At 50.8% G+C, this 19689-nt stretch overlaps 1 protein-coding gene across 1 annotated transcript in view; it reads left to right on the top strand.

Annotated features, from left to right (window-relative positions):
* LOC102256636 (bactericidal permeability-increasing protein) overlaps positions 1-19380 on the top strand; it is a 28371-nt gene extending 8991 nt beyond the window's left edge. The window contains exons 6-15 of the mRNA XM_005858247.2: positions 2616-2679; positions 3994-4085; positions 6211-6387; positions 7464-7523; positions 8810-8977; positions 9967-10034; positions 12114-12156; positions 15901-15964; positions 16935-17011; positions 18548-19380. Of these exons, the coding sequence (XP_005858309.1) occupies positions 2616-2679; positions 3994-4085; positions 6211-6387; positions 7464-7523; positions 8810-8977; positions 9967-10034; positions 12114-12156; positions 15901-15964; positions 16935-17011; positions 18548-18586 (852 nt within the window). The 3' untranslated portion in view covers positions 18587-19380. The remainder of the gene's footprint in view (positions 1-2615; positions 2680-3993; positions 4086-6210; positions 6388-7463; positions 7524-8809; positions 8978-9966; positions 10035-12113; positions 12157-15900; positions 15965-16934; positions 17012-18547) is intronic.
* The last annotated feature ends 309 nt before the right edge of the window (positions 19381-19689 follow it).

The following is a 19689-nucleotide window of genomic DNA, read 5'->3' as shown; positions in this document are numbered from 1 at the left end:
GAGCCAGGGAAGAGGGGCAGCAGCAGGGAGCCAGGCTGCAGGCTGTGATGTGATTTGCTGTGGTTTGGAGCCATCTGGAGGCACATGGGCGAGCAGCACTGGAAACCAGTGGCCATGGGCAAGCAGCCCAGGTGTCCAGCCGGCCCCAGTTACCAGATTTGCTGTCCTTCCCACCCCTGGGCCACTTGGAGAAGAGGCACAGGTTCCCAGAGAATGACGTTCCAAGTCCTCTTGGGACATGCCGAGTCTTAGGTGATGGAAACACACTTCAGGAAACCAAGTTTCCTCCCTCCTTTATTCCTTCCCTTTCCCTCCGGGTTCCCTCCCTCCTTCCCCCAGATAAAATAATTTGATTGACTAAGGCAGCGGTTCTCAACCTGTGGGTCGCGACCCCTTTGGGGGTCGAACGACCCTTTCACAGGGGTCGCCTAAGACCATCGGAAAACACATATATAATTACATATTGTTTTTGTGATTAATCGCTATGCTTTAATTATGTTCAATTTGTAACAATGAAATTGGGGGTCACCACAACATGAGGAACTGTATTAAAGGGTCGCGGCATTAGGAAGGTTGAGAACCACTGGACTAAGGGGAAGAAGGGAAGTGTGAATGCCCTCTGGACAGATGGCGGTGGGGACAGCCCTGAGGAGGAGTAAGAACCTGAGGGGCTTGGCTGAGACAAGGTGGCCTTGGGGGCCTGTGGCCAGGAGGCAGCTGGGCCCTCAGGCTGGCGCTCCAGGGAGAAGCATGGGCAGCTCACCCTGGACTTGGCCACATGCTGGGAGCAGGGAGGAGGTGACTTTGCTTGGGCCCCCGCCCCAGGCAGGTGCTGAGACAGAGATTCGGGTGCAAGACATTAATTGGGAGGGGATCCCACAAAGAACAGCGAGGGGGTAGAAGAGGGTGGGCATTCTGAGTGGACTAGCACTGGGGTTGGGGACACTGGGGCTCAGTCTTGTGGGCGATTCTCAGGAACCGTGGGGCACACACCTCAGAACCACCCCAAAGCGGAGAGGAAGCTGGGGTATTTAGCCACCAACCCTCAGTCCTCTTTGGTTGGGGCTGTTTCTGGCACTGTGACTCCTTGGCGCTTGGGAGCAAGGCCAGGAGAGTTGCAGGGTGTGGGGAGCTGTTCACACAGGTGCAGGGGACGTGGTGGGCCTAGCAGGGGCCTGGGTGCGCCTGGCAGGGCTCCGGGGAACCTGTGAGCGGACACAGGGAGCCCAGGAGGAAGGAGCTCCGATATGCAAGAGGGAAGAGGAGCTCACACGGTGTCCGGGGAAGAGCGAGGGAAGGGACAGGCGGAGAGCGGGGAGAGTCCTGGGTCCTGGGACGCTAGGAGGGCATTTCTGGGAGACAGTGGCCCACCTGCCAGGGGCTGCCCAACAGTCAAGAAAGGTGAGGACCAGGGAGACTGAGGCAAAAGTCACCAGACACTTGGGGCAAGTCCCAATCGTGAAGGTGGGGGCTTGTCTGACCCCAGCCCGCCCCCAGCCCCTATGCCTTCAGTTAGGGAAGCCCATGACTTTTATCCTGTTTCCAGCTATGTCTGGCTTGGAAATAAAGAGCCCCAAATATGATGTCATAAAGCAACTGCAACTTTATAATCCTCACAGGTCAGGGAATCAACAGGTCAGGGCAGCTTAGCTTGTCTCTCCTCCTTGCTGACTGGGTCCCATCAGGGGAGACCCAAAGCTTGGTGCCTGGGCTGGAGACCCTTGAAGGCTCGGCTCAGCTGGGACTGCTGAGCTGAGCAACTACCCGTGGCCTCTCCATGGAGCTAAACAGCATGTCCCTGGGTTCCCGGAGGAAGCGACCAGAGAGGCAGCATTTCAAGAGGCCAAAGTGGAAGCTGCACAGCCGTTTATGGCCTGGTTTCTGAAGTTACACAATGTCACTTCTGCTACCACGCCCCTGCCCCCCTCCCCCAGATTCCAGGGGGGAGTTCACAGACCCCACCTCCTGATGGGGGGTGGCAAGAATGGAAAATAGAAGCTGTCACGCTCCATTTTACAGATTGGAAAATACAGGTCTAGAAAAATGAAGTTATCCCTCGGTGGCAAAATCAGCATGTGACCCAGGACTTTTCAGACTTGTGCTTATTTCCTTGAGAGTCATGTGAGGGGCAGGGAGGTCAGGGAGTGTCCGTCTGGCCACACTCAGAAAAGGTGAGTGTGCCCAGGCTTGAGCAGAGGTCTGTCCCCTGCTCCCAGAAACACGGACCGGAGAAGGTTGACCCTGACCACCTCCTGTTTCTCACCGCCTCATCCACAAAGGATCTGAGGCAGCAAAAACAAATGGATAAATACAAACAAACAAAAAAGTCCCACGTTAAAATAGAGAAAACATAAATACACAATAAGAAAGTTCCACACTCGAGTAGTCAATAAAATGCAGATGTGCAGGTCATCCAGTCATATACAGTTACTATTTCTAAGCTACATAGTGGACTCTGAGCTTCCTGGTGGCCAAAGAGAAAAGGGAAACTGGATTAGTTACATGATTTTCAAGGAAACATTCCAGGAAAGCAAGGCATGTCCAGATCATTATTCTCAAAGAACATTTTTACACTATGGGAAGTCCTCCCTGATCACTTCTTTTGTTCTCACCAGATCTGCCAGGTAGTGACCAAGTCTGTGTCCTCCAAGCTGGAACCTTATTTCCAGACAATGCCAGGTGAGTGCTAGATGGGGTCGAGGAGACCGAGGTAGAAGGGGTTGAGGGGTAGGGAGATAGGAAGAATGTGATGGAGCCTGGGCCTAGGTGTGAAGGGGCAGTACAGATTAATTTCACATGGCAGTTGACACTGGATCCCTATTGGGCCAGGTCCTGTGGCAAGTCCAGAAGGGAGGTGAAAAAACATCCACGTATTCTCCTATCCCTGCAACCAAACGCCCTCAGCTCTCTGAGGCCAAACACACATACTGTCCTGAGATCTGAGACTGATCACTTTGCCTCTCTGGGCCTTAGTTTCTGTATCTTTAAAACGAAGACAATTCTCTCTGTCCCCAAGTGCTTGGCAAACTGTGAAGAGCCACAGTAGGTGGGGGAGGACTCCCCTGGCCGAGAGCTCACCGTGTGCCTTGCACCGGGTAGAACTGTCTCTCCATGTCCTCACCACACCCACTGAGTTTGCACATTCTCCCAATTTTACCACGAGGAAACTGAGACTCAGAAAGGAGCCGTGACTTGCCCTGGACTCCCTCCCTGGAAGCCTGGTGTGGCAAACATGTGGCTTATGCCCACCGATGATGCTTTACCTTGTTCCAGGCACCACCCAGCCCCTCCAGGGACAGAGCCCATCCTGGGGATGTTCAGTGCAGTTGCAATGTCCAGGGTTTGGCCACGCCAGGCAGGAAAAATATGTTGTATTTGAGTCCCAGTTCCGTGCCATCTTGCCTTGGACAGGCTGCCATTTCTGAGCCTCTAACATAGGAAGAAAGGGCTAAAGGAGGGACCGGTGTTTATTTAATTTGTACTGTTTACTGCTGGGAAACAGAAACCTTTCAGACCTGAGCCAGCCGGGGCTCAGCCTGGGGTATTATTGATGCTAATATCGGTGCCTTCTGTGTTTGAGCCCCAACATGTACAGGGCATAGGGCATACACCTTCTTCTCATTTAGTCCTCCAGCACCGTGAGCCACTGCTATCACCCCACTCTACAAATGACAAAAAGTGACTCAGAGAAGCAATAGGACATGGCCAAGGTCTTATGGAGTTTGATGCAAGCCCAAGTTTCTCTGCTCCTTTACCCTGTGTTTTAGCTTCGTCAAGGGGCTGTTGGAAGAAGGGGGGTAGATGATGGCTGTGAATGTGGGGTGTGGATTCATTTTCTTTTAAAGGGAGCTCCGGGTGGGCTCCCTGGAGGAGGTGGAAACGGAACAAGCACTACAGTTCTTAATTCAACTTTAGGGGATACTGACCCACATCAAAGGCCCCAAAGACGCTGCCATAGGGAGCCAGCTCATGATCCGTCTTCTTTCCCTCTAGTGACAGCCAAAATAGATAAGGTGGCCGGGATCGATTACTCACTGTTGGCACCACCGATAGCCACGACTGAGACGCTGGATGGGCAGCTGAAGGTGAGACTTATACCAACAATCATATACCCTCACTCCTGGGGCTCCCCATCATCCTGGGAAACAAACCTTACAAAGACTCCACCCTTTCCTCTCTTCCTCAACCACCCGCATCCGAATCTTCTCCCTGCTCAGGCACACGGGCCTCCTGTCATTCCTGGAACACACTCGGCCTGCTCTATCCCTGGCCTCGGCCCTGGCCACTCCTTCTGCCCAGAGACCCCCCCCCCCCCCCCCCCAGCTCTCCCTTCCTTCCTTCAAGTCTCTACTCAAATATCCTCTCTCCCTGGAGACGCCTTCTCAGACCAGTGTCACTGACTAGCTCCTTCCTCCTGCCCCATATCTGCTTTATTTCTCTCAGCGGCATTTATTACTAACACGTGCGTACAAACACACACAGTCACTCACTTGGATTGAAAGAGAAGGGGCTGTGACTGCTTTGTTCTTTACTGTATGTGCAGCACCTAGAACTGTGCTTGGCATATAGTAGGTGCTCAATAAGTGTTTATTGAATGGGTGGATGCTATGGAAGCCACCAATTGATGTTCTCTCACATCGTTGTTCCCTCTCTTCCTCTCTCTCCCCCCTTCCCCTCTTTCTAAAATCAGTAAGCATATCCTCAGGTGAGGATTTAAAAAAACAAAAAGAAATATGACCATTTTGTCATATTTGCCTCTGACTTTTTAAAAAATGAAACACTGTAGACATAAACAGCTCAGGCCCTCTTGGGCCCCCTCTCCAAACCTGCCATCCCACCCTCCTGAATTAATCACACTGAGTACGTCGGTGCATGTCCTTCTTGCCTACGTGTGTCTGTAATTCTTACACAGTTGTTTTGTAGGCCATTAAATTTTACATAAATAGTATCTGACCATATGTACTCATCTACAATTTGCTTCTTTATAACTCAACATTATTATTTTTTAGCTAAATAGATTATTTGCTTTTGCAGTGTGTGGCTAAATTCCTCTTCAGAAACATATCCTATCTAATAAAAGGGTAATATGCAAATTAGCTGTCGCTCTGTCACAAAGATGGTGGCGCCCAGTCCTCTCAGCCCCGCCGGAGTCCCCAGTCCCGGGCAGCGTGAGCGGCCTGGTGGAATGCTTGCTTCGTCGCCACGATGACGAGGCAAGTGTTCCACCCTGGCCACGGAGGGCCTCTGGGCAGCGGGCACGGAGAGGCAGGGGGAGGGTTGGGGAGGGAACGCTTGCCTCGTCGTCCTGGCAACAAGGCAAGCATTCCACACCAGCTGCAGATGAGCCTCTGGGCCGTGGAGAGCCTCTGGGCAGTGGGTGTGGAGCGGCCAGGCCCTGCAGAGAGCTACTGGTGCACGGATTCGTGCACAGGGCTACTAGTAAAAATATATTCTCTAAGCCTGTGAATGCTTTTACCATAAACTGGATAGGGTGGGTTTAAAGTACAAGTATACTGAGTACAAGCATGGCTCAGTGGTTGAGCATCAACCTATGAACCAGAAGGTCATGGGTTCAAATCCCAGTCCAGGCACATGGCCGGGTTGCAGGCTTGATCCCCAGTGTGGGGTGTGCAGGAGTCAGCCAATCAATGATTCTCTCTCATCATTGATGTTTCCATCTCTCTCTCCCTCTCCCTTCCTCTCTGAAATCAATAAAAATATATTACAAATAAAATAAAGTACAAGTATACTCACAACAGTTCACCTCTCTCTTTGAAATTGCTGCTAAGTTGATGGATGAAAAAACAAACAGAACTCATTGTTCGTTTAGTAGAATTTCTGTGCTTCCTGGCAAGGTTGAGGCAGAGCCAATGGGATGGTGGGGAGTGTGCTGCTGGACCCCCGATGCCCGGGGTTCCATTCCGGCTCTGCCACTTACCCGAGTGACCTGGGCCAGCCTCTCCACCTCCCTGTGCCTCAGTGTGGGCTCCTGTGAAATGAGCATGATCGCACCTACCTCACAGGGTTGGTGGGAAAAGCACGTGGACCGTGGCCCCCAGGAGACGTTTGGAGCTATTGTTAGTTTCTGGCCACGGCTTTCTCCTCTGCGAATGCATGATTGGTATCCTCAATGCATTTTTCCTGGAATGAACATGTTGAATGATAATGCCTGAAGGATGCCCAGGCTCACTCTGTCGCCTCCACCCCCAGGGGGAGTTCTTCAGCCTGGCCCACCGCAGCCCCCCTCCCTTCGCCCCGCCGGCGCTGGCCGTACCCATGGACCATGACCACATGGTGTACCTGGGCATCTCCGACTATTTCTTCAATACGGCTGGGCTTGTGTACCAACAGGCTGGAGTTCTGAACCTGACCCTCAAGGATGACATGGTACGTCCGGGCCGGGGGTGGGTGTGGGAAGAGCAGCAGACGGTCTGGATTTGAGTCTGTTCACTCTGGGGAGACCAAGGTCTGGACCTGAGTCAGCCAGACCTGAGTTCGAATATTAATTGGCCCCTCCTTTCCAGCTGGGTCACCTTCGGCCGGTTCCTCCACCTCTCAGAATCTCAGTTTCCTCATCTGTAAAACACCAATAGCAGTATCTGCCTCCAAAGGGGGTGATGCGGATTAAATGAGATAGAAATGCATGGGAAGCACTCAGCACAGACTTGGCAGTGGGAGTGCTCCTAGTGACAGCCAGCACTGAGTCCTTGCTTTATGCCAGGCTCTGTAATCCAGTCTCAGCATCATGTCACCATGATTGTCCTCCTCCTCGTTGTCTCTATATATTCATGGCTGAGTCCCGCTCTAGGACTCAGTTTACCCATCTGTAAAATGAAGAGATGGCCATCCTCTCCAGGTCTAGGTGCAACCTGATCCAACTCCATCACCAACCACATGGGCTTCCTCCTGTGCCTCTCCTGGAAGAGATGTCATATTCTCCCTCCCCGCAGAGGTCCCACAGGGATGCTGAGGCCCCGCCTACCCCCTGTGGAAATGAATGAAGACCACCCGAATGAGAACTCTGTAGGGCAAGGGGGTCAGCCACCACTTGCATTTGGCAAAGACTCAAAGGCAGGCAGCGGGGTGGGAAAGCTTCCTAGTGAGAGAAAGGGAGGGCTTCAATACATGAATTTGGGGATGAGGGGGACACGAAGGTGTGCGCTTACGGAGCTTGTCGTGTGGGGAAGCTGGGTGTGGGTTAATAGAAGCTGGGCATCCTATACGATTGGTTTAAGAGCATATTTGACTTTTGGGGGCAAAAAACATTGGGCAGCTGGCAGTCACGGAGCCGGTCCTGACTGTCCTGGGTTGGTTGCTGCAGAAGCCCTGGATCATTGTTCCACTGTCCTATAGGTCTGGCCATGTGTTTGTATATTCTGTTTCTTGCCCTCATATGGAATTTGCCCCCTAATCTAGAACATAATTCCCCAGAATCTTTTTTTTCTTCTCTTTTCTTGCTACAGATTCCAAAGAAATCCAAATTCCGACTGACAACCAAGTACTTTGGAACCCTCATACCCCAGGTAAGAAAAGGCCTGCCTCCCCCCCACTCCCACCCCCACTGTAGTCAGCTCATGCGTCAGCCCGGGGGTGCTGGGAGAGCCCCCTCCAGATCCAGGGGTAGTCCAGCCTGAGAGGGTAGCAGTAATTTGCAAAGTCCATCCCCAAACAGAAAGGCTCAGGTGTGAGAGTGGCTGTGTGCTGGGGGCCCTGGGCTGGGTATCCAGCCAGAAAGACCATATCCCTGCCTTCCCGGGGCTCCAGTCTAGTGGAGAGAGAAAATGATTAGTCGGGCACCCAACACAATAAAAAAAGAAATGCAGACTGTGATAAGGGAAGCCAACAGGTTGATAAGGTCATTAGACAAGGCGGCTAAAGAAAGCCTCTGTTTCAAACAGCTCAGCTGCCATAACCAAACGCCAGACTGGGTGGCTTAAACATCAGGAATTTACCTCTCACAGTTCTGGTCCAAGATCGAGGTGGCAGCTGGGTCGGTTTCTGGTGAAGGCTCTCTTCCTGGCTGATAGATGGCTGCCTTCTTACAGGGTCCTCAGATGGCCTTTCCTGTGAGCACTTACGGAGAGGGGGAGCTCTCTGGGGTCTCTTCTTACAGGACACTAATCCTATCAGAGCAAGGCCCCACCCTGATGACTTCATTCAATTGCAATTACTGTACTTCCTTAAAGCCCATCTCCAAATACAGCCACACTGGGGATTAGGAGTTCAATATACTATATGAATTTGGGGATGAGGGGGACACAAGTATTTAGTCCTAACAGCCTCTTCAGTAGTGATACTTGAAGGTGTGACTGATAGGGTAGCTGAGGGAATTGTCTTGAAGCTTAATTTGCATAACAATCGCATTATTTTTACTCAGACTTTGAGTTTACCTGGGGAGGATTGCAGGCCAGCAGAGATGGGGTGTCACCAAATCCCTCCTCATTCCCCCTTGAAGCCACCACTGCTTTCTGAGGAGGTGCCATTTGAACTAAGACCTGAGGGAAGGGAAAGAGCCAAGCTGGGAAAGAATGGAGGGACAAGCATTCAGGGAGAGGGAACAGAGAGTGCAAAGGGTCTGGGGAAAACAGCAGGTCCTATTTGCACAACAGGAGTCCCAGGTGGCTGGCACTGGAGGTGTGTAGAGTGGGGTTGGCAGGGTTTCAGCTGCCAGATCATGCAGTCTCAGGGTTTAGTCAAAATGCAATGGGAAGACATTGGAGGTGTTTATGCAGGGCCAGGACAAGACAGGATTTAGGAACATTTAAGTAAAAGTGTCCCTTTTGTTGGTTGTCCCCACCGGGGGCTGCAGTTGGCCAAGATGTTCCCCAACATGAGCATGCAGTTCCTCGTCAGAGTCTCTTCTCCACCGCACCTCACTGTGTCCCCCGCTGGCCTTGCCTGCACCCCGGTCCTGGAGGCCCAGGCCTTCGCTGTCCTCCCGAACTCCTCCTTGGCCCCTCTCTTCCTGCTTGGCATGGTAAGCTGTTCCAGGGTGTGGGCAGATGGGGAGCCCTGGACAGGGCTGAGAGCACGCCCTCGGGGTCAGGGGACCGTGTGAATCCTGCCCAGATTCAAACCTGGACTCTGTAGCTGCAGGCCTGTGACCAGAGCCATTACACTAACTGCTTTGAGCTCCTGCAGGCACTCATTCATTCAATTATTCATTCGTCATTGGTTTGAAGTATGTGTACTGTTTCTGATTCATTCACTCATATCTTCAGTCATTTATGCATTTGTGTATTGTTCATTCATTTATTCATTCAATTATTCATTAGATTGCTAACTTGAAATATGCTATATCTCTTCTGGTTTATACATGCATTATTATTCATTTATTCATTTACTTATACCTTTGTCCAATTGATCATTCATTTGTATATTTGTTCTTTCATTCATTATGTATTCATCCACACATATCTTTGTTTATGCCTTCATTGGTATGTTCAATCCCTCACTTATTCAAGTTTTTATTCCATTGTTGATTTGTGCACTCACTCATGTGATCACTGTGTCTCCCCGTGAACTTTCGGAGGCACCCACTCTGGCCGCTGGGAGTGAGGCCAGACTTTCTCCCACCAGGAGGCACTCAAAGGCTGCAGCAGGTCTGCGCAGTCTCAAGCTGAGACCCATTTTCCCCACTTTGCAGATTAAATGGGTTCTCACAGAGTCGCTGAGGCAGAAAGCTCGGTTTTCTAACTCACCAAATATTTGTTGAATGAATAAATGAATGAATGGCTGTGAGAATAGGGCTGGCCTAGGGCCTGACTCACAAGTAGCTTGGGACTCAGACATGGACTCAGAAACCGGGGAGAAAATGGTACTTGGTCCCAGCCCAGGACTCATCAACAAAGAGGAAGTAAAAGGGAGGTCACCCCCCACCCCAAGCTGACCCTCCCAGCCATGGAGGCCTTCCAGAGCCCCCAGGCCTTGGGCCAGCACCTCACCTCCTGGGTTGTTGTTTTGCAGAGCGCGAACGCTTCTGTGGAGGTCGGCGCCATGTCCGACAGGCTTGTGGGAGAACTCAGCTTGGACAAGTAAGTGGACCTGTGGGTCAGGGGGATGGAGCTGCCCATTCATTCGTGGGGTCCATGGGCTAGCAATGACCTTACAGTGTGCCAAGTACTATGCCATTGCTTTCCCATTCACCCATCACATTGAAGCTTCAAACAGTGTGCAGAGGGCACAATGTTCCCATTTCACAGACAGTGAAACCAACACTCAGAGACGAAGTGACTTGCCCAAGGCCACAGGGCATAGGGTAACCAGCCATCTCAGTTTGCCCGGAGTGTCCCAGTTGGGGCACTGAAAGTCCCTCGTACCAGGCACCTCTCAGTCGTGGCCAACTCATGGCTGATGCCACTCCACACTGAACCACAGCAGCCCCCCACCACCCCACACTCCCGGCCTTCCTTGGCACTTGGAAAACCCACTTCACCCCCATCCTTGGGACCTTGTCAGCCCTCCCCCGCTGGGAGACTGAGGTCCATGTGCTGGGCTGAATCCCAGCAGAGGAAGTGTGGGAGCGTGGTGTCTGACTTCCAGGCACCTGCATTGGAAGCGCAGGTTGCTGTGGTAAGCAACAAACTTTCCAAACTTCAGCGTCCCTGACTGTAAAGCCCAAGAATTGCTCCTTCACAGCAGCATTGTCGTGAGGATGAAATGAGGCACTAATATGTGTTGATGTGTTTGGAACACTTCAAGGGATAAAAATAAGTGCTTGATAAGTAAAAGGAAAAGAGAGTCACAGTAAAAGAGAAACACAGAAATTGGAGGAGAGACAGAGAAAGAAAGACATTCAGAGAGAGGGACACACACAAAGGAAGAAAGGAAGAGACATCAAGAAAGAGAGACGGAGCGTGAGAGACAGACAGGCAGATGGGGAGACACATAAGAGAGAGACACAAAAGGAGGAAGAGGGTGGACAGAGGTGACACAAAGAAAAAGAAAGACACCCCGAGAGAGTAGATGCCGTGGCCCCAACATTTAGACCTGGCATCGACCTCTTACTCACACTCACGCTGGTTAAACTGCGTCCTGACCCAGGCTCCTGCCCATGTCCTCCTTCGCCCTGGCACGGAGGTGTCCTTCTTCACCTTGGCATGGGTCCCTGAGGCCTCTATGCTGCTCATTTCTGTGACATCCTTCTGAGAAGTATTACTGCTTTGGGAACAGGTGGATTTAATGTTCCTTGAAGCTCCCGTGGGCCTCTCAGGTACAGGAGCCGGAGAGGACGCAGCTGGGTGGTGGCTGGGGTCCTGGGGCTCCTAAGTCTTGGTGAACAAGAGTGAGTTTTCAAACTTTGTAGGTAATGGAGACAAGAGTGTTGGCCTCCGGGGGACTTATTAGAAATCCTGCTTTGCTCATTGTCGGCTGTGTGGCCTCAGGCAGGTTGTTTGACCTCTCTGAGTGTCAGTTTTCTCATCTGCAACATGCCAGTGCTATGGCCCTTGCCTCTTGAGGTCTTGCAGGAATTCATTGGGACAAAGTACTCAGCAGGGTGAATGATAGGGGTTTCAATAAATGGCCATTTATTTCCCCCTTTCTCTGAGATCACATTTAAATTGCCATAAAGGCTGTAAAGAGGAGATAGTTGATTGGCTCAGGCAATTGAAAAGTCCAAGGGTTTCAGGCCAGGGTGGATCCAGGTGCTTAAGTAATGTCCTTGGGACTCTGACTCCCTCGTCTCTTGGCTCTGCTATCCCCGACACTGGCTTCATTTTCCAGAAGGCTATCGCCAAGTGGTGACAGAAATGGTCACCAGCAGCTTCCTGATTTCCCTGGAGAAAAAAGAACATCTCATTGCCAATATTTCCAGCTGAGACCACCTCTCCTTGGGCCAGCCATGAGCCACAGGGCCAACCCTGAAGCAATCACTGTGGCCAGGGAGGTGGAACCTGCCCCTTGGCCAGCCCACCCCCAGCTCACCACTGACAGTGTAGAGAATGGGTGGTTTCCTCAAAGGAAAAACCCGGGGGCTGTGACCAGAGGAAGGGGGATGACTACTGGGAGGGGAAACCAAGCAGCCTTCACCAGAGTGGCCCTTCCTCCCCAGTAACTAAATTCTCGTACGAGTCAGGAAAATGGTGTCTCAGCCGCCCCTCTCCTTCTCACAGGCTGCTCCTGGAACTGAAGCACTCAGACATCGGCCCCTTCTCGGTGAGTCTGAGGCCCTTGGAGGCTCCTTCCTTCCCCTGATCTTGAGATAATGGTCCTGAAGACCACTGGGCTCATGGCATCATTTCAGGAGGCCACTGGTCATTTGCATACAATTTGCATGCGAGGTAATGATGGGAGGAGCTTTGTGGGCCTTGGGCAAGTCACTTTCCTTTCGGAACTTCAGCCCTTCCCCACAAGTCAGGGATAATCCTTCCCACTTGAGCTAATGTGGTGAGGCTTCATTGGAGTTAAATGTGCACAATCTGGTATAGAAAATCTGCCCAGTAAATGTTTGTTGAATGAACAAGTGAATTACTTTACTGAGCACCTGCTATATGGCAGGCGCTGCTCCAGGTGTTGGGATATGCTCTTGAAGAAGACAGGGAAGCCACCCCTTCTAGAGCTTCACATCATAGTGGGAAAGCAGACAATACGAAAGGAAGATTACTTCAGTCAAGATCAGCACTATGAAAAACAAAACGGAAGTGGGGTAGACAGTGATGAGACAGTTGAGGGTTAGACAGTGTGACCAGGGAAAGCCTCTCTGAGGAGGTGATATCTGGGCTGAGGGAGGCAGCAGGGGGAAGATCTGCCGCAGGCAGAAGAAATAGCAGGGACAAAGGCCCCGGGGCTGGCTCACCTGGGCCTTCTGGGCTAGAGCAGATGGTGTTTGAAGGGCAGTGAGGAGCAATGAACTGTTTCATACAGAGTGACATGACCTGATTTGTACCTTGATGAAAGTTGCCCCAGGCTGGGAGTAGGAGAATGGAGTCTGGGGACAAGGTTAGACCACATTAATAAATGGGGAGATGGGTACATTTGTCCATGTGAAGACGAGGCCAGGAAGAAAGAGAAAGATGATAGATTGGGGACATGTACTTTGGAAGTAAGGTCAGACAAAACCTTTTTTAAAATTTTGTAAAATATGTTTTTATTGACTTTAGAGAGAGAGAGGAAGGGAGAGATAGGTAGAAACATAAATATTGATCGGCTGCCTCCTGCACGCCCCTCACTGGGGATCCAGCCTGCAACCAGTGACCTCTTGGTTCATGGGTCGTCACTCAACCACTGAGCCACACTGGCCAGGCCAGGCCAAGCTTGATGAGAGATATGATGTATGGGATGAGGGAGAGGGCATTGAAGAATGACACCTAGATTTTTGGCTTGAGCACCTGGGTGAGTGGCAAAGTCACTGAGATGGAGAAGGGCAGGTGGGAGGGAGAGGAGCAGGGTTCTCACCAGCCCAGGTAGATGATGCCACTACCTGGAATCCCTGACCATCATTCAGTAGACTCACCCCTGCCTCCCTCGCCCAAGGAGGGCCCTGCTGGTGAGCTGCCCACGTAAGTAGCAGCTCAAATGCTCTTCAACAGCTGCCCTGAGTGAGCATCACCCTGGTGACTCCCTTTAGACGCCACAGCATGCAGATTCTGTCCACAGCGCCTTACTACGCGTGGCCTCTTGGTGAACCACTGGAGAACATTTCCTTGGATCTCCTGCCTTGCCGGGGCTCTTGTCCCAGCATCAAGAAGGGTTCAGGAATCTGGAAAAGGGGCTGCACATAGATGACATAGGAATCCAGAGATTAATAATTTTGAAAGGCATTGGGGGTCAGAGGACCTTCAGCTAAAGGAACTGAAGACTCCCTCCCTGTCTAGGACCCTTGCTTTTATTAACACAATTTGTCCTAAGGCAAGGTGGAGATAATACACTTCAAAGGGTAAGGTTTCAAAGGGTACAGAAGCATTGTCAGTTTGGGGAATAGCCTGCGGCTGTTCAGGTGTTTGGCCAGTAGGAGGCAATAACATGTAGATTAAGATGCCCTTTAACTGTCTGGCAGCCACAATCAGTTTCCTGTTCAGGTTTGGGGAAATGCCTTTAGCCATTCCCAACAGGTGACTACATGTGTGACTCAACCCTGTTGAGTCCCCAAGTCTCATCAACCTTTTGATGAAACTCTTAAAATTATGACACGCTGGAATTGGTCTACGGCACTGCCCCAGTACCCCCACCAAGTGGGTGCAACCCCCAAGTCAGACCGTCCCAATGTCCCTCCAAATCCGATGGAACTCCAACCAGCCCTTTCCATCTGATGAGAGATTACAACAACAACAACAACAAAAAGGCTCAAAGCTACATCACTGTATTCTCATGGCATCACTGGTGCTAAGGCACCACAGTGTGATGACTCAGTGGGCAACCAACTGCTGCTTCTGCAGAAAATAAAAATGTTAAGTTCCTAGATTCATGGGAAGAAGGGCACCGTGTTTGATGAGCCCAGAGAATTACAGCCTGGGAGAAGAGACTCAATTGTTCCAGAAACAAAAATGTGCATAATTACAAGTTGTAAATGTCACCACTGCAGGCAATGCTCTTGAGGGTGTTACATTATAGTTGACTTTTTTTTTCATTGCAAAAGCAAAACATATACATTATAGAACAATCAGAACCTACAGGTTTACAAAAGCAAGAAAATAAAAACCATTTCCTAATTTCCCCATTAGCTAATAATTTGAAGTATATCCTTCCTCACCTTTTGCTATGCGTATCCAATAACAAAATGTAATTCTGTGGTTTCCACAGCCCACTTTCCTTACTCGAAAAATATCATAAATATGTGATTATAATTATACTTCTACACTGTCATGCATAACAATTGTGTAGTTTCCTAGCATCAAAGTGCCACCCTGTCCTCCAGATGGCTCCCCAAATGTGGACATATAGGCTGCTTTTTAAACAATTGCTATTACAGTATAGTTGACATGCAATATTATATTAGTTTTCAGGTGTACAACACAGTGACTTGACATTTATATTCCTTACAATGTGATCACCACACTAAGTCCAGTAACCATCTGTCACCGTGCCAACTTATCACACTATAAGTGACTATATCCCCCTTCACCATTTTCACCCATCCCTCCATCCCCCTCCCCTCTGGCGACCACACATATATGTGAAATCATGCTGTATTGTCTTTATCTGTCTGAGTTATTTACCCTCCAGGTCCATCCATGTTGTCACAAATGGCAGAATTTCATTCTTTTTTTTTTACTGCTGAGTAGTATTCCATTGTTTTTGTTATAGTCATCACTCTTTGAGCATCCTTGCATCTGTTTCTGCCCACATCCTAGTCACTTCCTCAGGATAAATGCCTTAGAGGCATGCTTGCAGCCCACCAAATACACACATTTTTAAGGCTTTTGATGAACATCCCCGAAGAACCCTGGGACAGGTTGAGCAGTGTGCCCTCTAGCCCGCATTTTCACATTTAAATACTCTCTGCCTTGCACCTTATAGTCCAGAACAGTGATGGCGAACCTTTTGAGCTCGGCGTGCCAGCATTTTGAAAAACCCTAACTTAACTCTGGTGCCGTGTCACATATAGAAATTTTTTGATATTTGCAACCATAGTAACACAAAGATTTATATTTTTGATATTATTTTATATATTTAAATGCCATTTAACAAAGAAAAATCAACCAAAAAAATGAGTTTGCGTGTCACCTCTGACATGCGTGTCATAGGTTCGCCATCACTGGTCTAGAACTTGCGTTGCCCCTGGAACCTTTAGAGTTAGAGACCACTTCCGTGACCTTGACCGAGCTGCAGAGTTTTCACATTCCTTGGGTCCATCTCTCAGCCTTTTCCAGCTGGGAGGTGCCCTGCGTGGGAGGGAGGGTGATGGAAGACCGCGCTGCCTGCATGCCCTGACGTGGGTGCCGTCCTCCTTCTGGTTTCCAGGTTGAGTTGCTGCAGGCCATCATGAACTACATTGTGCCCACTACTGTGCTTCCCAAGGTTAACGGTAAGGAGCTTTGCAGAAACACCTGAGCTTTAGTCCTGGGAGAAGTAGTAGGGATAGTTCTTAGAGCCACCTAACACCTGGCTCCAGCTGTGGGGGCTGAGGGGTGGTCACCTCAACTGAACCTCAGATGGCACCTGGCCCAGATTCGGAATGAAAAAAACGGAACTCCGCGTGGGTGGCATTCTTATTAAGTGCCCATCTGATCCTTATGAGGTGGGGGATTATTAATATCTCCTGCTTTCATGGGAGGAGGTCAGAGAAGTTAAATGACCAGGCCACTGAGCAGGTGAGAGGAGGAGCTTGGGTTTCATCCCACCTCTGAAGCCAGAGCCCTTGGCCTTTCTCCAACTCTGGGAGGAAGGCCAGGGGAGAAGGGTCCCAGCTAAGGTCTTATGCTCACCACACTGGTGAGCCTGCCACTAACCTTGGCATAGCCAGGGGCGACGGTACACAGAGAGGCCCACATAGCATGTGACTAGACTATTACAAACAATAAATGAAGACAACAAATTATTATATAGAGTCTGACTCATCCTCCCACCTTGACACATGTAGCTTCATAATGACCTAGGAGACCAGGTTTGAATTTAGCATCGTCCTGAGTTCCAGTTCAGAACGTGGTGGTGTCGGAGAGCTGATCCCTGGCCACCGCCCATCTCTGATTTTATCCTAAACATTGAGGGGCTTCCTGCAACCACAAGTAGATACCCCCAATCACATGTCCACAGGCCGTCCACACCCGTGTGAGCAGCGCCCCCTGGTTGCCACCCAGGCCTGGTGTCCACTAGCAGGGTGCTCACCCTCAGCAGGGGGATCGTGGTCAGGAGGCCTGCTCAGGTCCTGGACGTGAGCTTGGGTGATGGGGCGGGAATGCGCGGGTCCCAGGTTTCTCTCCAGTCCAGGGAGGCCGCCCACCTGGCCCCATCTCCTCCCGTCTCCTCCCTGATCCTTTCCTGAACCTCCATTGCAGAGAGGCTGCAGAAAGGCTACCCTCTCCCGCTGCCCACCCATGTCCAGCTCTTCAACCTGGTGCTTCAGTCTTACCAGGTGAGTCCCAAAGGTCTCTTTTCACCCGGTCTCCTCCACAACCGCAACTGGTGCTGAAAAGCTTTCCCTATGCAAGCCCCGTGCCAAGCACTTTCTACCCTTACAGCACCCCTGGAAGGTGGGCGCTCTTGATAAACAGAGAAGGAAGCCCAAGACGCAGAAATGCCACGTGGCTATTTAATGAAGTCCAGATCCAAAGCCAGGTCCCTGCATGTATTTTTTAATTGATTTTCTTAGACAGAGAGGAAGAGAGAGAGAGTGAGAGAGAGGGACATGGATGTGAGAAACATTGATTGGTTCCCTCCCATACGCACCCCAACCAGGGAGCCAACCTGCAACCTGGGCATGTGTCCTGACCAGGAATCGAACCAGTGACTTTTCGAACCAACTGAGCCACACCGGCCAGGGCCAGGTCCCTGCTTTTCACTGTTGGCTGCATCATTCGCACCTGACACCTGGTAAAAATGGAACTCCCTCGGTGCCATAGAGCCTCGCGGCTGCATTTAATTATTGTTGCATGCCTCTTCTTTTGCATCGGCGTCATTCCACGTCTGTGGGTATGAAGCCTGGTCAGTGGCTGGCGAATTCAGATACCAGTCCGGGCCACCTCCTCCTGCCCTTCTCCCAGCCTGACCCCCAGCAGCATCGGGCACTCTTTACCCTTTCTTGGGAGCAGTCTTCTTAGCTTCAAAGAGCCCCCTCTCCCTGTTTGCCAGCTGCCTCTCCCTGGGGCCTTTCAGTCTCCTTCGCTGCTTCCTGCTTCCCCTTCCTTCCCCCAGGGAGTTCCCCGGGTTCCTGCCCAGGCTCTGCCTTCCCCACTATGGGCTTTCCCTGGTCACGGCCATCAGCTCAGGCTCAGTGGCCACCGTTATGCCACCCCGGGGCCCGAGCCTGTCCCAGCGAAGCTGATCGCTCTGCAACAAACCATCGCCTCCTGTTGCCCTCCTTACCTTAGTCAATGTCTTTCCTGATAACCTCGTGGCCCCATGGGAAACCCCATCACCCAGATTCCTTGCCCTCCCTCATTTCCAACATCCAAGCAACCCCCAATTCTTTAGACTAGGGAACTAATAGGACGAAGAGAATGGAGAAAAGTAGATGAGAGAGCAGAGGAAACACATCTCCTATTTGCCCACCTTTCCCCAAGTTCATCCTTAAAAGAAATAATGACCCCATGGCACCATTTTATTTCTTCACCTATGAAAGTTCTGAGTAAAGGGCAGGAAGGAGCAGGGAAGTGGGTTGGCAACCTTGGCTAGAACAAGGGCTCCCTTGAGCTGCCATGAGGCCGGGGTGACAAATGAAGGCCCCGGAGCTGCCTGGGGGTCTGCACGTCTGAGAGCTGCTGACACATTCAGGGGCGCTGTGATGTGCAGACCCCAGAGGCGCGACCCCGAGTGCCCCCTCACTCCTGCCTTTCTGTCAGCGTCAGCACCACTCTGCCCTCTCCCAAAGTTCTCTTCTAACCACCCGGCAGCCCCACCCTCACCACGGGGGTGCTCTTCCAGCTGTTGACAGCATTGTGTCTCTTCCTAGAACTTCCTGCTGTTTGGAGCAGATGTTCTCTACAACTGAAGTCGCCATCCGTGCGGGGGCTGTCAGCGCACCAGCCGCGGAGGGGTTGTCAACACTGTTCCCGCCAGGCCTGTGGGCCACCTTTCTCCAGGCGCCCCCTCTAGCTCTTGACCCAGAGACCCTTGCGAACGTCTCTGAACTCAGGTTTAGAAATGACCTAAGCATGGAGAGCCTTGTTGCTTGGGAGAGTGTGTGCTGTGTATTTTAGGGATTATGAGCTTCTTTCAAAAGCTGAGCCTGCCCAGACATTTCCGCCAGGAATTGCATTTCAGTTGTGTAACCACAATATGTCTCTTTGTGCTTCACACACACACACACACACACACACACACACACACGAACGAAAAAGAGAAACACCTGGGTTTTTTAAATGTGGAATTCTGTGTGATGGTATTGTTTCTTGTTTTATGTCCATTCATTCATTCATTGGCTGTACCCAGCATGGCCTGCGGCATCAGTGTACAGCACAGATACAGTCACCTCTTCATTCTTCTAGTTACTACCTTGGGCCCCCACATGCCTCTGTTAGCAAAAGGCGCCATTGCTCCCCTTTGGACACTGGCTAAGAGTCCAAAGAGAGTCTTGCTTTCTCATGTCTGAGTGCTGTGTAGATGGGTCCACTGGGCTGTTGTTCCTGCCACTGCCACCTGGTGTCGCTGTTGAACAGCTATCCTGCAAAGCCTGTTTTCCCTGCCCCACACTTGGGCCCAAGGATGATGGTTCCCTTAATCCAGTGGTTCTCAACCTTCCTAATGCCGCGACCCTTTAATACAGTTCCTCATGTTGTGGTGACCCCCAACCATAAAATTATTTTCGTTGCTACTTCATAACTGTAATTTTGCTACTGTTATAAATCATAATGTTAATATCTGATATGCAGGATGTATTTTCATTGTTACCAATTGAATATAATTAAAGCATAGTGATTAATCTCAAAAACAATATGTAATTATATATGTGTTTTCCGATGGTCTTAGGCAACCCCTGTGAAAGGGTCATTCGACCCCCAAAGGGGTTGCGACCCACAGGTTGAGAACCGCTGCCTGTGCTCTCCTCTCCTGCCCAGCCCTTGGGCCCAAAGTAGAACTGGGCCAGGGGACAGA

The sequence above is a fragment of the Myotis brandtii genome, unplaced genomic scaffold (assembly GCF_000412655.1).
Source record: "Myotis brandtii unplaced genomic scaffold, ASM41265v1 scaffold1163, whole genome shotgun sequence".
NCBI classification, from domain to species: Eukaryota; Metazoa; Chordata; class Mammalia; order Chiroptera; family Vespertilionidae; genus Myotis; species Myotis brandtii.
Note: the sequence above shows the minus strand (reverse complement) of the source record. Positions and strands in the feature narration are given on the sequence as shown.